At 27.0% G+C, this 22,330-nt stretch overlaps 2 protein-coding genes across 3 annotated transcripts; both read right to left on the bottom strand.

The window, feature by feature from the left end:
* Nucleotides 1-10,861: 10,861 nt before the first annotated feature.
* Nucleotides 10,862-15,513, bottom strand: LOC135922561 (small ribosomal subunit protein uS13). 2 transcript variants are annotated; one of them, XM_065456958.1, is made up of 6 exons: nt 15,468-15,513; nt 15,318-15,421; nt 15,194-15,280; nt 11,237-11,338; nt 11,102-11,193; nt 10,862-11,057 (listed from the first exon to the last, which is right to left on the bottom strand). In XM_065456958.1, the coding sequence occupies exons 2-6, from the start codon at nt 15,417-15,419 to the stop codon at nt 10,979-10,981; spliced, it is 462 nt and encodes a 153-aa protein (XP_065313030.1). In that variant the 5' UTR covers nt 15,420-15,421; nt 15,468-15,513; the 3' UTR covers nt 10,862-10,978. The 2 variants fall into 2 exon arrangements, with proteins under 2 accessions (XP_065313030.1, XP_065313031.1); XM_065456959.1 differs by lacking the exon at nt 15,468-15,513 and having other exon boundaries at nt 15,318-15,431.
* LOC135922560 (frizzled-2-like) lies at nt 11,368-13,919 on the bottom strand. Its single transcript, XM_065456957.1, has one exon. It carries the CDS (start codon nt 13,760-13,762, stop codon nt 11,594-11,596), a length of 2,169 nt encoding a protein of 722 aa, XP_065313029.1. The 5' UTR covers nt 13,763-13,919; the 3' UTR covers nt 11,368-11,593.
* Nucleotides 15,514-22,330: the final 6,817 nt, after the last annotated feature.

The following is a 22,330-nucleotide window of genomic DNA, read 5'->3' as shown; positions in this document are numbered from 1 at the left end:
AGATAAATGGGTTTAGACACGACTGATAGTGTGACCCTTAACCTGGAAGCCATCTTGGACCTCTCGACTGTGATTCTCAAGCCGCATCCTCTACAATCCCCATTCACACGAAAGATAGCGCTCAGGGGATTCTGCCCTAAGTTTGACAATCAAGCAATTGCGGACCACGGCGGTTACTTTAGGAATCGATTCATCAGGCTTGCAGCCAAATATCAACCCATCATTGATCAACTCCTAAATGCCGGAGTAATCGAACAGACGGATACAGCCTTCTGTTCTCCATCCTAATCCCCAAGCAAGATGGCACTCCCAGAGTGATCTCCGATTTCTCGAACATATCAAAAAACTTTACCAGATACCCCTTTCGGCTCAAAACTATCCCAATGATAGCCCCCATGTTGGCGAGCGCGAGAAAGGCTACGAAAATAGACTTGAAATCGGCATTCTATCCTATCCCTTTAGCCCAGTCAGGGAGGAGATTCTTTGGGTTCGCAACAGCGACGAGTAAATATCGGTACAAAACCCTTCCCATGGAGGCTGGATTCTCACCTTAGCCCTACAAAATATCGTCCTTGACTTATGCAACAAATCGGTAAAGAAAGCTAATTATGTTTACCTGGATAACGTTATCATCTTCCATGCAGACGAAAGGTCGGTTTTCGGCTAGCCTTCGAGGAACACACCACCCTCGAGGAACGCTCCCCTCCCCCATCATAAAAATTATTATTATATAATAACAATTTTCTTTTATTATATAATGGTTAATCAATAAAATTGTTAAAAATCTTTCTACGATATTCAAAGTACGGATCGATAGATCCGCTGGAAACGGCACACTGTGATAATAGTGGCCTATCCGTTCCAGCCGGTTACTAGGAAAAACAAAGACCGAACTCATTCACCCGCCCGGACAAATAAAGTCCTATGCCTATAAATAGGCTGCGGATAATTGTTTACTTTTTACAAATTTATTTAAAATTAAATCAATTTATCCTTGCGTTATCGGGCGAGTTACCTCTTTGTTTTTCTTTAGATAACACCCAGTTCGCACCCCACGGCAAAACACATGGTTTTGTTGTCAACATGATGTAATTATTATTATACTCATAGTTTCGCTATAATAGCCTCGCATTTTGTAATCAATAACACGATTAACTAAATAAATGGCATAAAGAATGGCCTTGCATGGCCTCAGGGTCTTCCAGTACCTTGTGTACTGGAGGGGACTTAACGAATTATTTGTTTCAAGATAAAAATCCCTATGCGGAAGCAATACATTGGTCAAATCTCAATGAGTTCCTTCAATAAAATATAATATTTTTATGAATAAATAATTCTTACAACAAAACAGATGTTACCTGGACTTTTTCCCTTCATGCAACCTCATAATAAAATTTTTGGGGAATTTGAGAGTCCTTTCGAAGCAAAGGTCTGTTATAGATATTTGAAATTAGAAGTAAGTTCTTTATTAGTAATTTTTTGTTATTATTAACTCTCCTTTTTTATTCTTTTCTTATATAATTATTTCTTTTTCTTTTTACGAATGTGAATTTTAATGAATAAATAATGATATAAAGCGATTGGGGAAAATGTTTAAAGGCAAAGAAAATTAATTTAATTATATTTAAGATAGATACCTGACGGTCAGGGCCAAAAAATAGTATTATTTTAGGTATCTAGCAGATAATTTATGTTAGGGTTAGCATTTTATTTAATCATTTTTTGGCTAAATTCACCAAAACTGGTTCGGGATAAGACCATTACATATTATGTGGTTTAGGGTTAATCGATAACATTCTAAAAATGAGGTAAAGTTAACTCCTATTTATAACTAAAATTTAAAAATTTTATTTGGGAAATCTTTCTCAGGAATATTTTTTTATTTTGTGGATTTTCTCAAAATTATATTTCGTGAATATATATAGTGAATTTTTTCTCCTATACAATTTTCTTACTAAAAAAACATGGAATTTTTTAAGAGAAATTATTTATTGTGCGATCCAGGGGAAATTTCTTTCTTGAGGAATTATTTTCCTAGATTCATTAAACCGTATTAACCACTGTTATTTATTGAATCTAATCCATAAAAAATTTGTAGCCCAAACCTGAACCTCTAAAAATTCCGGTGAACCGTTTGAAATTTTAACTCTTAAAATTATTAATAATCATTATTGCTAATTTTCTATATAGCTATTTGACTATACCTAAAACAAATTATTCGTTATTCGATTCTTATTTTAAGTATACTAATAATAATATTAGATTCAAAAATTCAAATCGAATACGAATTAAGTAAATATATTATTCATCAAGTAATTTTTTATTTCGATCGAATTATTCGCATAATTTGATTTTTTCATATTATTCTAAATTTATCATATATATTTAAAACTATTCGCAAATATTAAACTATTCATATTTATTAAAAATTATTTGTAAATATTTAACACTTTCTTAAGGAATATTTTATATTTTAACTTTTAATAATCTTATTTTTCCAGAGTTTGAAAAATAAATCTTTTGACCAAAAATTTTTTAAGATTTTCTTATTTTTGATCAAACTTTACCGAAAATTCTAAATATTAGTAAAAAAACCTTTTATAAGCAAACCTTTATAATTTTCATGAACAAGATATCTTCTAAGAGGAAATCACAAATTTTAAAAAAAAATATTCAGATTCATTTTAAAAATTTTTTAGATTCTTTCATACTCTGAATGAGTCATTTGTGAATTTAAAGAATTTAATTTTTGAATCGAATATTAGACGAATCAAATGGAATAATGTTTTTATTATTCGTAGGAAAACAAATAAATTATTCGATTCGGAAATACAAATCGAATATGAATCATGCAAATTCGTTTCGTATTTTTTTAGGTGTATATTTTACGGAGCCAGATACTCAGGTTGGTATATAGAAGTTAAAATTTATTCCTTCTCCTTATAAATATAATTTGGCGGAAACAATCTTGAAAATTTTTTTATTTTAAACAGCTAATATTATTTTTAGAGTAATAAAAAATTTTTTATTTTTTTTTGAATTGTAATAGGCACGAAAAGGTTTAAACCAGTTTCACGAACCGAACCGTTATCCTAATCTGAAACTAACCCGATATACGTTAGTTTGGATTTCTGATATAATGCCATTTTTATTGCCTCATTAATTGTCAATTTACCATATATGAAACAGTTGTTATTTATTGATTTATTTTTCACATATAAATTTTTGAATTTAAATAATTTCACATATGATTCTTATAGCTCGAAGATTGTACTATAACATAAAAAATATTTATTTTTTAGTGTGCTTGCCAAAGTTTCGACACTTTTAGACAGGCCATATGTTCTAGACTCCCTCATTGAAAGAGTATTTATATTTTTAATGCAATTTACGTATTATAGATCCCTTAACCTATTCTAATTAATTTTGGCCCATCATTCTATCTATTCTCGGATATATAATCATGTTTTTTTACTGTACTATTTATGCAAAGTTGACCACATTAAGGGTTAAAAAAAAGTAATTTTTTTAAAAAATTATATAAAAAATTTTGGCATAATATTTTATTATAAATTTTTGTTTATATTCTTACTAAACAAAAATACTATTTTTTCATATTTTTATTATTTTTAAAAAAAATTACAGAAAATTCATAATTTTATTGTTATTCTCATTATATTTTTTTATTTGAATATAAAAATTATTTGTAAATTATTTATTATCATCTTATATTTGTCAAATTTTTAATAATAGAATATTTTCTAACAGTTGATGAAGCACTATTCATGCTTTTCGATGAAGGCCCTGGTGATGAAGGCCCTGGTGATGAAGCAGATGTTGCAATTATACCTCCTATTGCTGCTTTAGTGATGAAGGAAAACGATCTAACCGACACACCTAATCTTCTACAAGATACAACAGGGGAAATCAAAATCCATAATCCAGCAGACATTGTTAGTCTCAGAATCATTAATATCTACAAATCAAGAAAGTATATTAAATTTTCAAAATAATTTAAAATGGAGAAAAATTGATCCAATTTATACATCTAGACCTAATAATGATGAGGAATTATTATCAAATATCTTCAATTTGATTTCATCAGAAAAACTCCAATAGAAATATTTGAATTATTATTTGATCAAAATATATTCATTGCTTGTGGATCAATCACATATTTATTCCAAACAAAATAGACCAAATTTTATTACAACCGAGTCAGAGATGAAAAGATTTATAGGAACTAACTGGATATAATTCCTTACCACAAGAAATAATGGATCGAAAGACAATTACTATACCAATCGTTAGAGATTCAAAAATATATATTTCGCGATATCAAAAGGAATCTACATTTATCTAATAACTCAACTCAATACGAAGATGATAATCTTTATAAAATCAGCGCATATTTAAATTTATTAATTAAAAAGTTTCAACAATTCCGTATATTTTTACTTAATTTATGCATAGAGGAGCAAATAATACCATATCGAGAAAGACATTCCTGTCCTATGTTTATCAAAAATAAACCCATTCGATTTGGATATAAATCATAGACCCTTTCTTCCTCCGATAGATTTGCATTTAATTTTTATCAAGGTAAAAATAAAGCCCAATGGCTTTGAATCTTGGATAAGGAGATATGGTTGTTACAAATTTACTCTAAGTTGTCCAAGTACCTTCTTTACATTATTTACTTCGATAATTTTTTTACATCTCTAAGACTTTTATCGCATATGAAGCATCATTGATTTTTTGCAACTAGAACTATAAGAGAAAATAGACTTAAAAATTCTTCCCTAGAAACAATTAAAGTTATGGCAAAATAAGAAGGGCTATTACGATTAATGATATAAAAAGACATGTTATATTTGTAGTTCGATGAAATGATAGTTCAGTGGTAACAGTTGCATCAACATGTAAAACTCTTAGCCCTCTATGTAAAGTATCAAGATTCTCTAGAAAGATTTTCTCAAAAATAAAAATTACACAACCTAATTATAAATTCATATAATTTAGTAAATTCATGGAAGTTAAGGAATCGAGTGAATCCTAATGATAAAAAAATTATTATTAACATTTTGCTGGAAATAACTAAAATAATTTGAAAATTACTCTGGTAAATAAAAAGATGAGTACAAGTAGAGGCCATCTTAGTCAATTTTTCCTCACAGTGAAAAACCTGAAATTTTTTATATTGCAACTATTATCGATAACAAAAGACGAAGTTGTAAGTTTTGTTATAGTCAGATAAGACATATATATGTAACATGTGTCAAATACCAATACATATTTATTGTTTTAAAAAATTTCATAAAATATAAAAATTACAAAATTGTATCATGTAAAATATATAAATAAAATTTTGAAATTATCTATCATATTTTGATTGTTTTGCAATATAATTTTATCTTATTTTTATACCCCTAATGCTCAATGCAGATATGACACGGTTCAGATTTCCTATTTAGGATGATTTTTTAGTTACACTAAAATGAATAAAATATGAAAAAATAAAGATTTTTATCAGACCTGCTGCAGAGGCATTTGTACGGTCCGGATTTTTTTCAAAAATTTTCAGGCCCAGCTTTTTTTGAAAAAAAATTTCAGGCCCAGCCCAGATTTTTTAAAATATATTATAATGGTGATTTCAAATATTTGGTTTTAAAATATACAGTCCAGCCCGAATATTTTTTTAAAAAAAATCTTTAAGCCCAGGCCAGCCCGGGTATTTTTTTTAAAAAAATTTCAGGCCCAGCCCAGGTATATTAACAATACAAGTTAATATTAATGGATCAAGTAACTTAGATTACAAATTCCACACAATCAAAGGCAAACAATGCATTATTTTAAACATTATATAAAAAAATTTTAAACAAAAATTCAACTTCACTCTGTAAAAATATTTTAAAAAATTTATATTTTGTCCTTTATGCGTTTAAAATTTATTTTGTCACTCTCCTAAATTACCAGGTAAGGCCTAACTTTAAAAAAATACGACCAGGCCATATATTTTACTTTTAAAAAAAATCAAACCAAGCCTGAAAATAATAAAGCTGGGACAGGCCGAAAAAAATTTCTTTAAAAAATCTGGGCTGGGCAAGGTATCTTTGCAGGTCCCTGATATATATAATGCCAAAACAGGTGAAAAAAATTTACATGCTAGGCTAGATGGGGTCTATGCAGACCCCAAGCTCCAAATAACAGTGTAAATTGATTTTGAACATATATACTTTACCTAAAAATATTAAATTACCAAAATCCAGACATAAATATTGAAAGAATTTTAAGTAATACGTTTTTTAAATAACTGGAGTCTGCATAATTCCATGTGTGCTATGAAAGGCTAGAAAATATTTCCAGCCCATAGATGAGTGGCAGAAGATTTGGACACCCATTAATGAAATCGAGATTTACGTAATATTGTTTTATAATTTAAAATCGGCACAATAAAAATCAAGGTTTTTCCGAAAAAACAAGGTTTATACAGAAATAACGGGACTTACACAGAAAAATGGGAGGTTTTAATAAAAAATTAGCTAGACAAGTTTCCCCACATTGTTAATATTAATTATTTATAAAAAAAACGAAAATAAAAATTTAATGAACTACTCGTCCCCATGCTAAAGAACTGAAATCACAACTAGTTAATGTTGAATCATTTACAACCCAAAACTTGGCTTCATCTTTCAACTGTCGATTTGCCTTAGTCAATTAAGAACACTAAGCGGGCAGGTTGAATAAATCTTTTAACAAACTAGGTGGGCGGATAAATTTTAAAACAAGTGAAAAAGTTTGTTGGCTAAAAATTACTTATTAATGATCATTAAACCCAATACAAGAAATATAAAATATTTTTTAAACCCATACTAATACAATATTTTGCTGATAAACACTGGTTAATTTCACGTCGAATGTAATCCACTGTATAGATATTAAATAGGGTAAGAAAAGTGGTTATGTCACCATTTAAAAAATATATTAAAATCTAAATAACTTTCTAGAATCACTTCATTCAGGTTAAATCAATTGTTTTCTAATCATGAATAGGATCAGATTTTAATACTTTATCTGCCTAATCAATTTTAATTAGTTTATAAAAATAAGATTATTTTATAAGATCAAAATTTGTAATTTTTAGCAAAACACTCATATTTAGTATATCTTGAATCAATACACATTATAAACTATGGATATATGTAATGTTGTTAAAGTAACTAGTTACAATTATATTTTAAAAATTGTAACTAGTAACTGTAACTTGTTATATTCTTGAAATGTAACTGCCAAAAGTAACTAGTTACTTTTAAAAATATATATGTATAAATCTAAATAATATATTCCAGTAATTAATTTTATTTTTAATGTTTTTAATAATATAACTATTTATTAAAATTATAATACTATATCTATATTCTATGTAAAAATATATTAAAAGAAGAAAAATTAAATAAAATAATGTATTTAGGTTTGGTCGGCGGGGCTTAATGATCCATGTATAGATGATATACATTTGGATCGACAAATTTTGATTGATATTCTTTTGTCGTAGGTAGAAGCCTTTTTGGATCACCTATAATCAAACGTAATCTTTGCCATATTGTTTTGAATAATTTTAGGACTTGGGGTCCAAATGATCCACAGGTGTCTTAGACTACCAGAACAAACAAAAGATTATTAAGGTGGATATATTTGTTTTTGTAATTCAGCTTTCTTGATAGAGTTGAAATAAAAAGATCTGGCAAAACGATCTACACATGTATAATTCCAAGCGAGGGGTATACCTTGGTTCCAGGGGACTAGCGTCATTCCATCAGGACTGAAGCCAGAGTTCCAATGTAGAAGGAATATTTACGGATTTCAAGATTCTATTGATAATCGAATTGATGGCATAGTGCTTGGATAATTTGCCTTTTGAAAAACGACAGTATGGGGGGGAAGGGGGGGGGGGGGGTTCTAAGGCTATCGATATGAGTTTCACAAGGGACACATGGTGTCGGTGTTACGATTTCACAAAACGAAGACCTTGAGTTTCACAAGGGACACGTGATGTCGGCGTTACGATTTCACAAAAAAAAGACCTATAGCTATTCTAAGTTCTTCTTTGGTTAATAAACAAGCCTAAATTAGAATTAGGTATAGTTTCTAACCATTCGTATCCAAGGTGGCATATGGCTGAGGCTGGGATTATTTGATACAGCAAAAGAGTCGTATTGTTGTCATTGTATACTAGGGGTTGAGTCTAAGGGGAGAAAGAGCGATTATGATTTTCTTTGAACAGCTTTGAAGTGTAAGTATTCAACGCAATACTGTATAAATGGTAAATTCCAGTCTTTTCTTAAATTTGGATATGAGCGGCTTGGAATTTTTGCTCCGGAGGTTTAATGCTGCCATATGATGTGGATTCGATAGTTACAATTCTCCAAGTGTGTGTAGAAATTTAGCAACTGAGGATAAAAAGGCTGAAATACTTAAGGATATGGGGAAATGGATACCAATACAACCTAGCTTTGGTGGAAGGGCAGTTTGCATACTGAAGAGTGAAGAGAATTTGATATTTAAAATAGATTCGGGAGTATTTTTATAATGAACCTCAAGGTCTAGTAATATTTCAAGGGACATGAAAATTGTTGATACACGAAAGGCAAATTTTAGGAATGAATAAAAAATATTTAAATAAATAAAAAGTAAAATATTTTTCATTCTATTGAATTTGACAAGAAATTGATCGCTGAAATGAAATATAGCAATTTCACCTGCAATGGGTGAACCTAGGTGGGTAAAGCTAGTTTTGTCCACTTCAATAAAATTTTCAGGTAGCCAGTCAGATTCAAGGGTGTGATAAATTAATTTTAAAATTATTTTTCTTTTATAATTTATTAATTTAAAATTTTGTTTAAATGTTTGATTGTTCACAAAGGATATGCAACAATAATATAATTTCCCATCCAAATAGATATTCTTTTCTTAAATTGTTACATTGCTAGGTTTCATAATTTTGTAACAAAATTCAATAAATAAACCTATTTTTAATATTATATTTCTTTACCTATTTATAGCACAATATATTCCACATTTTTTGCCCTCAAGTTACAGGTAATATTTATGGAATTTCACATAAATGTATTTTTTTAATTTTCTAAATTATATCATAGAATTTAGTATAAGGAACGACAAAGGCTTAGATTTTAGAATTAAATAATTTTTGAATAAACTACTAAATTAGTAATCATTACTTACTAATAATAAGAAAAATTTTCAGGCCAGCCCAGATTTTAAAAATATATTATATTTTTTTTAAAAAAAATTTCAGCCCCAGCCTGAGTATATCTAAAAGAAATTAAAATACGTCCCGGCCTGTGTATCCAGGCCTTGTAGGGCCGAGCCTGCAAGTCTCTAATAAATATATTCTATTTTTCGGTTTAATTATTCTTTTATATAAATAAATTGTATATTTTTTCAAATTGATTATAATTATTATATCCTAATAACATAAAAAAATATATATTGGCAATAAATTCATAACCTGAAGCCCATTTTTAGAATTAATGGACCATTTTAAAATTAATATAAGAACCAGGTCTAATAAAAGTATGAGAACGTTGCTCAAATTTTTAAAAAGGATTGCTTTTACAGAGTTTGGAATTAGAAACCTTGAAAACATATCAGATTAAAGAACCAAAACAACTTTTTCAAATTTTTAAGAACCAAAACTTTGTCAAGGAGACCTGCAAAATCATTTTTTTTTCAGTCTCACCTTGAATTCCAAAGATTTAGCCCAACCTGAAATTTATTTTTTAGTCTAGCTTGAATTTTTATTTATAATTAAATTTTATATAAATTAGACCCATTTTAGAGCTGAATGTTTCACCTGTTATTAGATTATTCTATTCCTAATCTAAATAAGTGTTATTTTTTATTTTCTAGATGAGTCTGATTCAGCATGCCAAAGACTCATTATCTTTATGTGACGATTTGCCAAATTTAAAATACTCTTTATTAAATATAATCTTGTCCTTAAATCAAATGCTCCTGTAGAGCGTTTATTCAGTCTAGGGAAGCTCATTTTTGAAGAGAAACAAGTGTCTCCTAGATAAAAATTTTGAAATCAATTTGTTGTTAAAAGCAAATAAATATTTATTAAACTCTAATTTTTATGAAAAATAAATGTTTTTTTCAATTTGCATTCAGTAAATAAATGCGTTATATGAATGTTGTATAAAGTAACTTATAATGTAACTCATTACTTTTGAAAAATAAGTGTTACTAATAACTAGTAATATTTTTGCCAATGTAACTAGTAACTAACTAGATATATGGATATTTTTTATTGAATAGCATCAATATTTTGTCCTTTTTGAAATTAATAGTTATGAGCTGACATTATTAAATTCATGGGGTTTATATATAAATTTATTAATATTTAAAGCTTAAGTATAAGGAGATTCTTATATAATTAAGTGATAAATTTTTAAAAAAAAATTAAATATATAAATTATGTTTTTAACAGTTTACATGTTAGATTGATCATATTGAAATTCTAAACTTCCTACATGATAGAAAGAATTGTGGAGCAAAATAATATTACAATTTTACTACATAAATTTATGAAAAATATTTATTTACTTTTACATTGATGAGATTATTTTAAAAAATTTAAGTTATGGTATACTAAAATTACATCATTAAAAAATTCTAAGTATGTATATAATGAACAAAATCTGATTCCTAATATCATATTAGTAATTGATAATATCCATTTAATATAGGATCAACCTCCAAGAAGTGGTATTGGTACACCCCACCCCTACTATAAATTAATAAGAATTATCACATGCAAATTAATCACTCAATATAATTGACATTTTCAAAGTGAAGGATTTATTTTTTTATTAATTTAATAACAATTATTTAACATACAACAATGTAATTAATGATAAAAAACAGAATATTTTCATATATGATTCCATTCTATTTAACCCTTCTTTTTAGAGACTCCTACAGTTCTTCCTCTTCTGCCAGTTGTTTTAGTATGTTGGCCTCGTACTCTCAAACTAAAAAAATATATAGAATGTCATCATATTAAAATATATATTACCCCCAGTAATGACGCAAGCCTCTGTGACAACGTATCTTCTTCAATCTCTCTAAATCTTCTCTCAATTTATTATCAAGTCCATTTGACAACATCTAAGCATTTTTAAATCTATATAATTAGCAAACAAATTGTTACTTGAAAATATTTCCCATCTTTGATATCTTTTTGTCTATTTAAAAACCAATCTGGAATTTTGTAATCCCTAGGATTTTGTATTACATTCATAATTTTGTCAACCTTATAAAAGTGATTAAATAATGTAAGGTTCATTTCAGTTTGACAGGCAATAACAATTGAAATTTATAAATATTATGATATAGAATATTTGTTTGATATAAAAAAAATATTTAAATATTATCACATAAGAGCTATATATAAAATTAGAATATGTATACTCTTAAAAACCTTTCTGTGTTGTAACAATATAAATACATGGGCAACCATGAATCAATTTTATGATTAAAATTATTTTAATGCCCATGATTTAAACTGTTATAAAGCAAAAAGATTTTTAGAATAATGACACGATGACAGTGAAGACGTGGTAGCATGTCGATTAGAAAGGCAGCATATTCCACATATATGATGGGTATTTTCAGTCTTGTGAGAACAAAATGATTTCCAGGTGAATAATGTTTTAGTGGACCAAATCCAAAATCCAGAAGAAATTCCAGGCACAAAGCACATTAGATATTTGGTGACAAATATCAAGAAATTTGGTTTTACTTGGTGATTGTAATAATGTGAAAACCATGAGGATTTGTGAGGATATGATGAGTGTAACAATTGACAAGCAAGAGGCGAATTGATGGATGCATCACTGCGTAAGTTGAAGGAATGAAAGTCAGGTAGTCTGTCAAAAAAATAATTTCCCTCATTTTTGCAAACTTTGTTGAACCACCACCATGTTGTCCACTGTTCAAAATATTTATGTTCATGAAACAAGCATGCAACATATATAGCTGCAGGCACTGTATATAAAACTGAAAATATGCCAATTCGTATCATTAGTTTTTCTAGTTTATCAGTTTTGGTTCCATCCAGTTTCATTACTGTTCTTACACGAAAAACAGAAAAAAATCCAGCCAATAAAAATGTCATTCCACAAATAAGATATGCCACTATAGGTACTAATAGGAAGCCTTTGAGAGCTGACATATCTGTTAGTCCAATGAAACATGTCCCCGACAATGGATCCCCTTCAATTTTGCGTGTAGCAATGGCTGCAATTGCTTTGAGTGCTGGAGCAGCCCATGCTGCTAAATGGAAGTACTTTGAATAAGCACCAATGGCCTCCTGACTCCACTTCAAACCTGCAGCTAAAAACCAAGTAAGAGCTAGAATGACCCACCAAACATGACCAGCCATGGTAAAAAAGTATAAGGTAGCAAATAAGGCTATGCACCCACCTTTATTATTTTTTATGCTGTGAAATGATTTGCTGAATATCATGCCATCAGAACTTCCTTTAGATATAATTTTAAACAATACAATATTATTTGAGTGTTGCATTGAACTAGGGTGAGGAAACACTGACATAGATGATTCTTTGTTGTATAATTCACATGCTAAATCATCATTTATAAAAAATCCAATTAGGTACATAATAGATATGATTAAATAACAAGCAGAGAGATAAATTATAGGTTTTTCTGGATATCTAAAACGTCTAGTGTCAATTAAGTATGTAAATATAGTAAATAAAGTTGATAAGGTGCAAAGAGAAGCCCAGGAAGCAATCCATGCTCTGGAAAACTTTTGATCCTCATTTGTAAAAAGCCAATTTCCAGAATTACAGGGTGTAGCACAATCTACAATCTTTTGTCCACCAATGTTAATCAAATGTCCACTGCTTGTTGGCCTCATTTTCAGAATATCTGGACATATAAATCCTGTGTTTAGAAGTGATTCTTCAAAGCTCTTGTGAATCTTATTTCCTTTGCTTGTAAGTTGTCTGTCATCTTTCCGCTCCTTATTTGTATCATAACTAAAAGACCTATCTGGAGTGTCTAATATCATATTTTGATTTATCTTTTTAATACCATTGCTTGATACTTTTGTGATTGTTGGATTATGATACTTTTTATTTTGTAAGTAGGGAGATTGTGGTGAATGAGCAATTTTTTTCAGTTCAAGGTCATAAACATCTTCCTTTCCATTTGTACTACTGATATTATTGCCAACACATAAGCCTGAGACAGGAAACTTTTTGCAGTCAAAACCTTCAGGCCAAAAAAAGTTGAACTCATTCATTAGCTTTTCACAGCCATTTCGGGCTGAGGCACAGAGTGAACGGCAAGGAGGTATAGCCCGATCTAAGATGGTACAGACAGGCACATAAACTGAGCAAAGAAAAAGATTTAGGTCAGGGCTGCATTGGACTTTAACAAGGGGGAAAAATTGGTTAACCTCAAGACCAGCTTCCTCTTGACTAGAGTGACCTCGCAAGTTGGGCATAATGGTGGAATTATATTGTATACCCTGACACAGTGGTAGGGTTATAGGCTGGCATCGTTCATTTTTGGTGGTACGCTTAGCTCCATTTGAAACTAAGGAGGAAACTTCGTTAACATTTTCGCGTGGCCCAGTTATCTCGATCGATGTTATAAATACTAAAAATAAGTGGAACAGGAATAGTGAAATGCGATATTTAACTGTCATTGTATATTGAAGGATAAGATCAATATAAATTTTAAAAATAAATTTCCGGTAAAAGGTAATAATCGAAATATGTTGTAGACGAATAATTCAACCAGAGAAAAGAAATATGCGATAAACGAATATATAATAATTACAACACTATATAGCCGATATCATCCATTGCGATACTTATGAATATTTTTAAACGAGAAAAAACATCAAAAATTTGAAATAGCAGGAAGTTGTAATGAATATTCGGAAAATAATGCTTAAATTTGAAGAAAATGGATAATTCATGCGGGAGTAAACTTATTAAATATATCCAGACAAAAAAAACGATTTTTCGTGAAAAACAAAAATGGAGATGAATAAAAAATAAATAAATATTAACGATAAAAAAACAAACCATGTGCGTAAATAAATAAAATAATAGACGGCCATTTAATTTGTGTTATTTTAATGTTTTATTTGAATTGCGTTTTTATTTATAGGGATTTGCATGATATATTTTTAAGTCGCTTTTTCCTAGTTTCTATATTTGCATTTAATATAAATTAAAAAAATTCCAACAAAATTATAAGTGATATTTTGAATGGAGAAATTTTACTTTTGGGTTTAAGATTAAAATGATGACAATAAAGTAATCAAATATCAGAATTTAATTTGATCAAATGTAAAATTATGAAAATTTTCAGCAGTATTTTTTATGACATTTACTATGTATTGAATGGTTATTACATAAATATAAATAAAATTAATTAAATGATACTCTTCTAATTGGGTTTTATAAAGGTAGATTGTGTGTTCACTTAAATGCTGTTCACACATCCCACAGAGCTTTTAAGAAACAATCTTTGGTACCTTTTCCATAAATCAAGAAAATTTAACACATCGTATTAGCAATACAGTGATTTTTTATTTAAATTCAGATAATACTTTTATTCAAGAACACTTATCTAAATAATTGCAAATATCTATTGATGTTCTACAGCAATATACTAGTTCCCTCTCTAATTATGGTAGAATTTTGTCAAATCATATATTGATAATATTGAATCACAACCTTTTATTTTCCAGTTAGCTAGATTATTTCAAAGTAAAAAAATGAAGAAATAAGATACATCCACTTATTATGTTCAGACTTTATACATAATATAAGATTATCTTTTATATTTATTGACAATCAATAATGATTAATATAAAACTATTAATCTCCAATCACAGTATTAAATTCAAACACTTATAATTATATTTATGAATAATTTATTATTAGATTAAAAAAATTAGCAACTTATATATATTTTTTTATAAGATAGCTAAATAGTCTATATTAAATACAGTAAAAAAAAAATATCCAAATTTGATATATTAATTAAATATTGCTTTTACAATGAGAATTTTATTTTTTTGATGTAAAACACTTAGAAGTTGTAATTTAATTGATAATATTACTTCTTCGTTGGATAATTCTCCTGCTCTTTTTGTCAAATCTATTCCTGCTTTTTTACAAACCAAAGTTGAAAAACGGCGACCAATACCCTAATATATTTATTTATAGAGATAAAATTGTATATACTTTGATAGATGTTAAGGCATACACGATTTTAACCTTTCCATCAATATTTGTATTCATTAGACGAAGAATATGTTGAAATTTTTCAGGTAGAACAAGTGCCATAACTAAAATATACTACATGTATTATAAAGATTTCTAAAATAAGCTTACTTTATTTATAGTTGTGTAATAGGAAATTACAAATTGACAATATTTTACAAACTCGATAAAATTTTAAATAAGCAATTTAAATGTTAATTTATTACTTTTTTTGATAATAAATAAGTTTAAAGGGTAAGACAAAATTTAAATTTAACAATAACAAGATTTTAGTCTTAATTTAGAAATGGTTAAATGTTTATTTATATGTAAATTCTGAAAGCTAGTTCAATTAAATTTGGTTTAACAATTAAAGGCCATTAAGGTTTGGTTCACTTAAGCATTACAAATTTGCGTTACTTTAGGGTGGAAGAGCTTAATTTTTTGATGCAAGGACAGGGTAGATGCAAATTATAACTAATCTTAATTTTGTTTTGATAATGTTATTTATTTATCTTTTAAATTATTTAGACATCCCGATAATATGGTAAAATTATCTTTATAAACTAGAACTATCTAGAGCATCTGTATAAGAGAGCAATAGAAATTTTCCTCTAATTTTTTGAAGGGGGTAGATAGGAGGCATTATTAAAAGTAGTATTGTTGAACGGTCCGATGTTGGTTCAATGGCGTCACTAGAGGAGGGGGGGCAGCTAGCACCCTAAAAAATTTGAATAGCCCCCTGAAGCAACAAAATTTTTTTAATGGCTTCTTAACATCCTCGTGAACTAAAAATAAATTTTTTTGATTGCCCTTAAGTAATATATAGATTTAATTTTATTATTTAAAAAATTAATAAGACTATCTAAATTTTTATTAAATGAATCTATTTTAATCATTAGATTAGATTAATACATATAAATTATATTTTCACTATGTCAGTTTCAGTTGCAATCAAATTCTGTGTTAAAAATAGAATATCAATCACTCACTTAATATTAATTTAGCATTAACAGTTAAAGCTTAATAGACTTTTATTATTATAATTATTATATATTCACTTATTAATTGATAATTAACAAATTTAATATTAATAGTCGAGTTCAAATCACTAATCAACTAGATTATTCATTTTTAAATTTAAAATCTATGTTTCCCTAAAAATATTTTTAAGGTCCAAATAAGTATAAGAGATTTCTTTATAAAAAGTAAGTAGATTTATAATTTATAATCCTCTATAATATACAATAGGTTATAAATTTTTAGGTAAAATACAACTTTTACAGACGTATTTGACAGTTATATAATATATTACAATTAATATTTAAATTTTACTAATAAATTCTTTTGATAATAAAAATATGAAACAATTTGCATTCAATTCTTTAACGTCATCTATTTATTTAAAATATTATTAAAAATAAAATACCTTAATATTCATTCCACAATTGATGTAATAGATTAGAGATATTTTCTTCTCTAATTTTTTTGTGTTTTTAGGAAAGCTATTTTTTCATTCTTTGATGAACAGTTTTGAGTTAAATTTTTAATATGTACTAGTAAGTATTTTTGATAATATTACAAACAACTTAAGATATAATAAAACAACTAGAGGTGGAGCGACAATAATATATAAAATCTTAATTGCTTTCATCATATCACATTGGTTCTTATTTTATAGTTAAAAAATGTTTCATTTCTAATATGGTATCCTTGCCGTCTAAATAACTCAAGGCTTCAATATATTAACATAATTTCTTTTTAAGATCTTTTAGTTTTTTGTTTTATCAACTTATCTAACCTAATAAATTTTGATATGAGTTAACATCGTGAGTGTCATGGCTATGACTGCAAATTAACCAGCATATATTATTTGTGCGGCTATGTAATTTAAGATAATTACTACAGCTGCTGAGAGCATATGATTGCATATTTTAGATAAGCAATAATCAACTGTGTAGTCGTTTATATATCATTAAAAATATAAGATAATCTTTTAGAAATTTGACAAAATATAAAATTCAGAATAATGATTCAGAGTTAACAAATTATAAAAAAGTATAATATATTAATATAAAACCCAGCCGAAGGCCGGGCAAAAATTGAGCCCCCTGAGATTGTAAAGGCTAGCGAAGCCCTTGTGTTGGTCGATTTTTAAAAACAACCCGATTAAAATTTTAGCCAAAATACTATTATATAAGCCTCGAGATTTGGATTAGAGATCTAATTCTTTCTTCCATATATGAGCAAATTTTCAAGGTCTACCTAATATTATCTTGGCGAAAATCATTTTTGAAAATTGATCCAAATCGGGCCATTTATAACACTAATGAAAAGGGTAATTTCAGGGGTAAGGTAAGAGTTGGGTAGTACCGCGAATACTTATATTTAGGATGCAAGATTCTTTATCTTGTTCTTGTACTCAGTATCTTTTTGACATTTTTAATTAGATACTATTCTCTGTTTTTTTGTATCTTTTTAATTTTCTTGATAAAAGATATAGATACAGATTCTTATTAATATTCCTATTTAAAAATTTTTATAATAGAAAATAAACTAATTTTCTTTATTTAATTTTGTATTATTTATTTAATTTTTTTCCGTTCTATTTTAAATAGATTGACAAATAAAATTAGGTAGTGAAGAAGAAGGTAGTAAAAGTGATATTATGGAAATAAGTTCCATGAATAAAATCCTAATTTTAAAATTTTAGGAAAATTTTTTCTGATGTTTCAACTAAAAATACATTGTATACTGAATTTCAAACCTGTACAAACAAAAAAATGATAAAGGATTCAACAAACTCCTCTTACAAATTAATCCATAAACATATTAAAGTATATTATTAATATGATAATTTTATGTTATAATATAATTATATTTTTTTTAATTGGAGATACCATTTATGCATTTATACCCAATTTAAATTGTATTTAAAAGAGCAGAGAAATAACCAGCAAACGCCACCACCATATAAAAATGATTCAACTTAGTATATCAGCTTCATTTAATGCCATTAATAAAAACCAATAATTACATTATAGACAAATAATAATGTGATATTTTAGATATTCTAAGTAATGTTGGATCACTTAGATTTTTCTCAAGTAGAAATAATGTATATATTCATTTATTAAATGTAGTTAAAAGTGCCCATACATATGAATCAGCTTTAGCACCATTTTATGACACGTCGTTAAAATTACATTAATATGCATATTTATAATGATAGATAATTGCTCGAAGTATAAACCATAAAATGCCGCTATAGCTGACTCCTATGTAAGGACACTTTTAATAAATGAATAGCTGCTTACCACACATAAGCGTAGCCAGGGGGGGCAAGGGGAAATCCCCCCCTTCAGAAATTTATCACCTTTTGTAAATATCATTTTTAGCTAATAAAAAATATCCCCCTTAGTCCTCCCCCCACTCCTCAAATATGTATGCATATATTTTAAATAATAATTTAAAAGAAAGAATGTAAAAGTTGATTTTTTTTTAAAACTATTCATCATAATTTATAGATTTTTGGGAAAATAAATTTATAAATATATAAAATGAACCAAAAATGTTTTTCAATAAATGGAATATAAGCCAAAGATAAGTCTTAAGACAGAAGTGAAATGTATTATAATTATTAATAATAGATCCATAAAATTACTAAATAATATAATATATCAAATTTTATAAAGTGAGTAATTTTAATTTATTTATCTTAATAAAAGTAAAATATAATTATAAAACTATTGATAAAATTAAATCATAAATTAAAAAAATATTAAAACACAATACAAACAGTGGAATATTATATGTCGTAGATTTACAATATATATCTATTTATCAAATGACAATCAAGTAATTTTTATCAATATAGCGAATTATATATTTTACAGAAAACGATAAAATATTGATAAGAACATCAGAAAATATGTTTTAAAGACATTGTGGGATGAATAATATGAAGATTAAATTTAAATATCATTTTTACTTAAAATAAATAGATGGCGTTAAATAATTGAATGCAAATTGTTGCTATATATAATAACAAGAGCATTGATTAGTAAAATTTGTTAAATTATTAACTGTAATATATTCTCTAACTGTCAAATATGTCTGTAAAAGTGGAATTTTTAGTATTTTGTTACCAATTCAATATAATAGAGGAACATCAACTATATGTCTACTTACTTTTTATATTTCTTATATGTGTTTGAAATAAATTATTACCATGCTTTTATATTAATGTATATACAAGTAATTTATTATATTTTATATAAACTAATAAAAATGTATTTCATATTTGTTCCAGGCTTATTTTTTTATCAAAATTTGTAAAAATATTTTATGACTATATATAGACTAAAGTGCCGGCCCAAATGGGGGTCTGGAGGCGAAGCCCCCAGTAATTTTTTAATCCCCCCTTATGAAAATCCTGGCTACGCCTATGCTACCACATCACACGTTATCTTTAATTACCCTCAAATGTCTCTCTGAATATCAAACTCAAGGGTCATAGTTTAATCAGTAGTTTAGACATTTAATTTTAACATAAATATGTCAATTTGTAGTTTAGTCATTTTAATTTTAACATAAATATGGTAATTCGGTGTTTAGCCATTTTAATTTAACATTATATATGGCAATTCGTAGTTTAGTCATTTTAATTTAACATTAAATACAGCAATTCGTAGTTAGTTGCCATGTCTCCCCCCATCAACGGGAGACTCCCGCAATTTTTTAGTTTACACGCAGAGATCTCTCTCCCGCACAATTGAAAATCTCCTTGAAAAAATCTACCGCAATTTTTAAATTTCTCCATCAATTTTTTTTTAGTATTTTAACATTTTTAATATATAAATAATAATTTTGAGAGACATTAATTGATGATTTTTATTTTTTAAAATAATTTTAAATATTTATTCGAAAAACATGTCTAGTTTGTAAATTTCTTTATATCCTGTTTTATTTTTATCGAATAATAAATCAACATCATTTCATTCATATAAGTCAATACAGGGGAGTATATCAATATCGATTGCAATACAAAAATATTCTCAAATAATAAGTAATATAGATGCAACTATATTTGCCTAAATTGTATACATCTATCATGTAGTTCAAAATTCACAGAGCTATATCATCACAATGTTGGTCGAATCTTTTTCTTATAATATTTAACGACTCCAAAGTAAGTGCAAACCTTACTTGTGGCAGAACAAAAATGAGCAAGGCTATGACAAGTGTTTTAGTACCTGAATCCTATAGGTCAATTCTAGATGATTTAAAAGATGGGCATCCACCAGAGTTGTACAAAAGATCTTCTTTGAATACTTTTAAAAAATTTTGAGCAACGATCTTTAAAGATCGAGATCTTTGAATATCGTAAAATTTGAAGATCTTTTACTTTTAAAAAATTTTGAGCAATGATCTTCGATCGAGATCTTTGAAGATCATAAAATTTGAAGATCTTTTATTTTTAAAAAATTTTGAGCAGCGATCTTCAAAGATCTTCATATTTTATAATGTTATAGTAAATTATTATTTTTTTGATATTATTTTTTGAAGTAAATGGAATAAGCATGTTAAATTAAAATAAAAATTCAATAAAGATGTACCGACAATTTTCATAATCGTTATTTTTTAAACTTTTTTTGACATATATGGGTAAAAAAAAATATATTAAAATTTCAATGAAGATGTAATGTAGGTAACACAAAAAATGACAATTGTAATAATCGTTATTTTTAACTTATTTGATTTATTGTGTTGTAAATAGGCTATAATTTTTATGATTAAAATGTAAAAATAAAATTTCAATGAAGATGTACCATAGAAAAGTGACAATTGTCATAATCGTTATTTTGAAAAAATTTTTAAAGCATAGATATTGTTAACATGTTAAATTAAAATTTCAGTGAAGATGTATCACAGGAAAGTGACAATTGTCATAATTGTTATTTTTGAACTTTTTGAATTTTTTTAAGGCAAATGGGTAAAAATAGATATTGTATACCTGTTAGATTTAAATTTCAGAGAAGATGTACTATTGGAAAGTGACAATTGTCATAATCGTTATTATTGAACTTTTTTGAATTTTTTTAAGGCAAATGGGTAAAAATAGATATTGTTTACCTGTTAGATTAAAATTTCAGTGAAGATGTACCACAGGAAAGTGACAGTTTTTTTTCAATAATTTTTAAATAATAAATAATTTTCAAAATATCTTTATTTTATCCTTGTTTAATAAAATAAGTTTCAAAATATTACATATGACAATTGTAAGTTTTCGATGTTATATATAAAAAAAATCAAAAAAGTTCAAAAATAACGATTATGGCAATTGTCACTTTCCTGTGGTACATCTTCACTGAAATTTTAATTTAACATATTAAGAATATCTATTTTTACCCATTTGCTTTAAAAAAATTTAAAAATTCAATAATAACGATTACAATTGTCACTTTCCTGTGGCACATCTTCACTGAAATAATTTAACATATTAACAATATCTATTTTTACCCATTTGATTTAAAAATATTTAAAAAAGTTCAATAATAACGATTATGACAATTGTCACTTTCCTGTGGTACATCTTCACTGAAATTTTAATCTAACAGGTTAACAATATCTATTTTTACTCATTTGCCTTAAAAAAGTTCAAAAATAACGATTATGACAATTGTCACTTTCCTGTGATACATCTTCACTGAAATTTAATTTAACATGTTAACAATATCTATGCTTAAAAAAAAATTCAAAAAAAAATCTATGGTACATCTTCATTGAAATTTTATTTTTACATCTTAATAATAAAAATTATAACCTATTTACGACACAATAAATCAAATAAGTTAAAAATAACGATTATTACAATTGTCACTTTTTTGTGTTACTTTTATACATCTTCATTGAAATTATAATATAAATTTTTTTTAATATAAATTTTTCTTTTACCCATATATTTCAAAAAAAGTTAAAAAAATAAATAACGA

The sequence above is a fragment of the Gordionus sp. m RMFG-2023 genome, chromosome 1 (assembly GCF_954871325.1).
Source record: "Gordionus sp. m RMFG-2023 chromosome 1, tfGorSpeb1-WG-v2, whole genome shotgun sequence".
Taxonomy (NCBI): Eukaryota; Metazoa; Nematomorpha; class Gordioida; order Chordodea; family Parachordodidae; genus Gordionus; species Gordionus sp. m RMFG-2023.
This window is presented reverse-complemented; position numbering and strand designations above follow the sequence as displayed.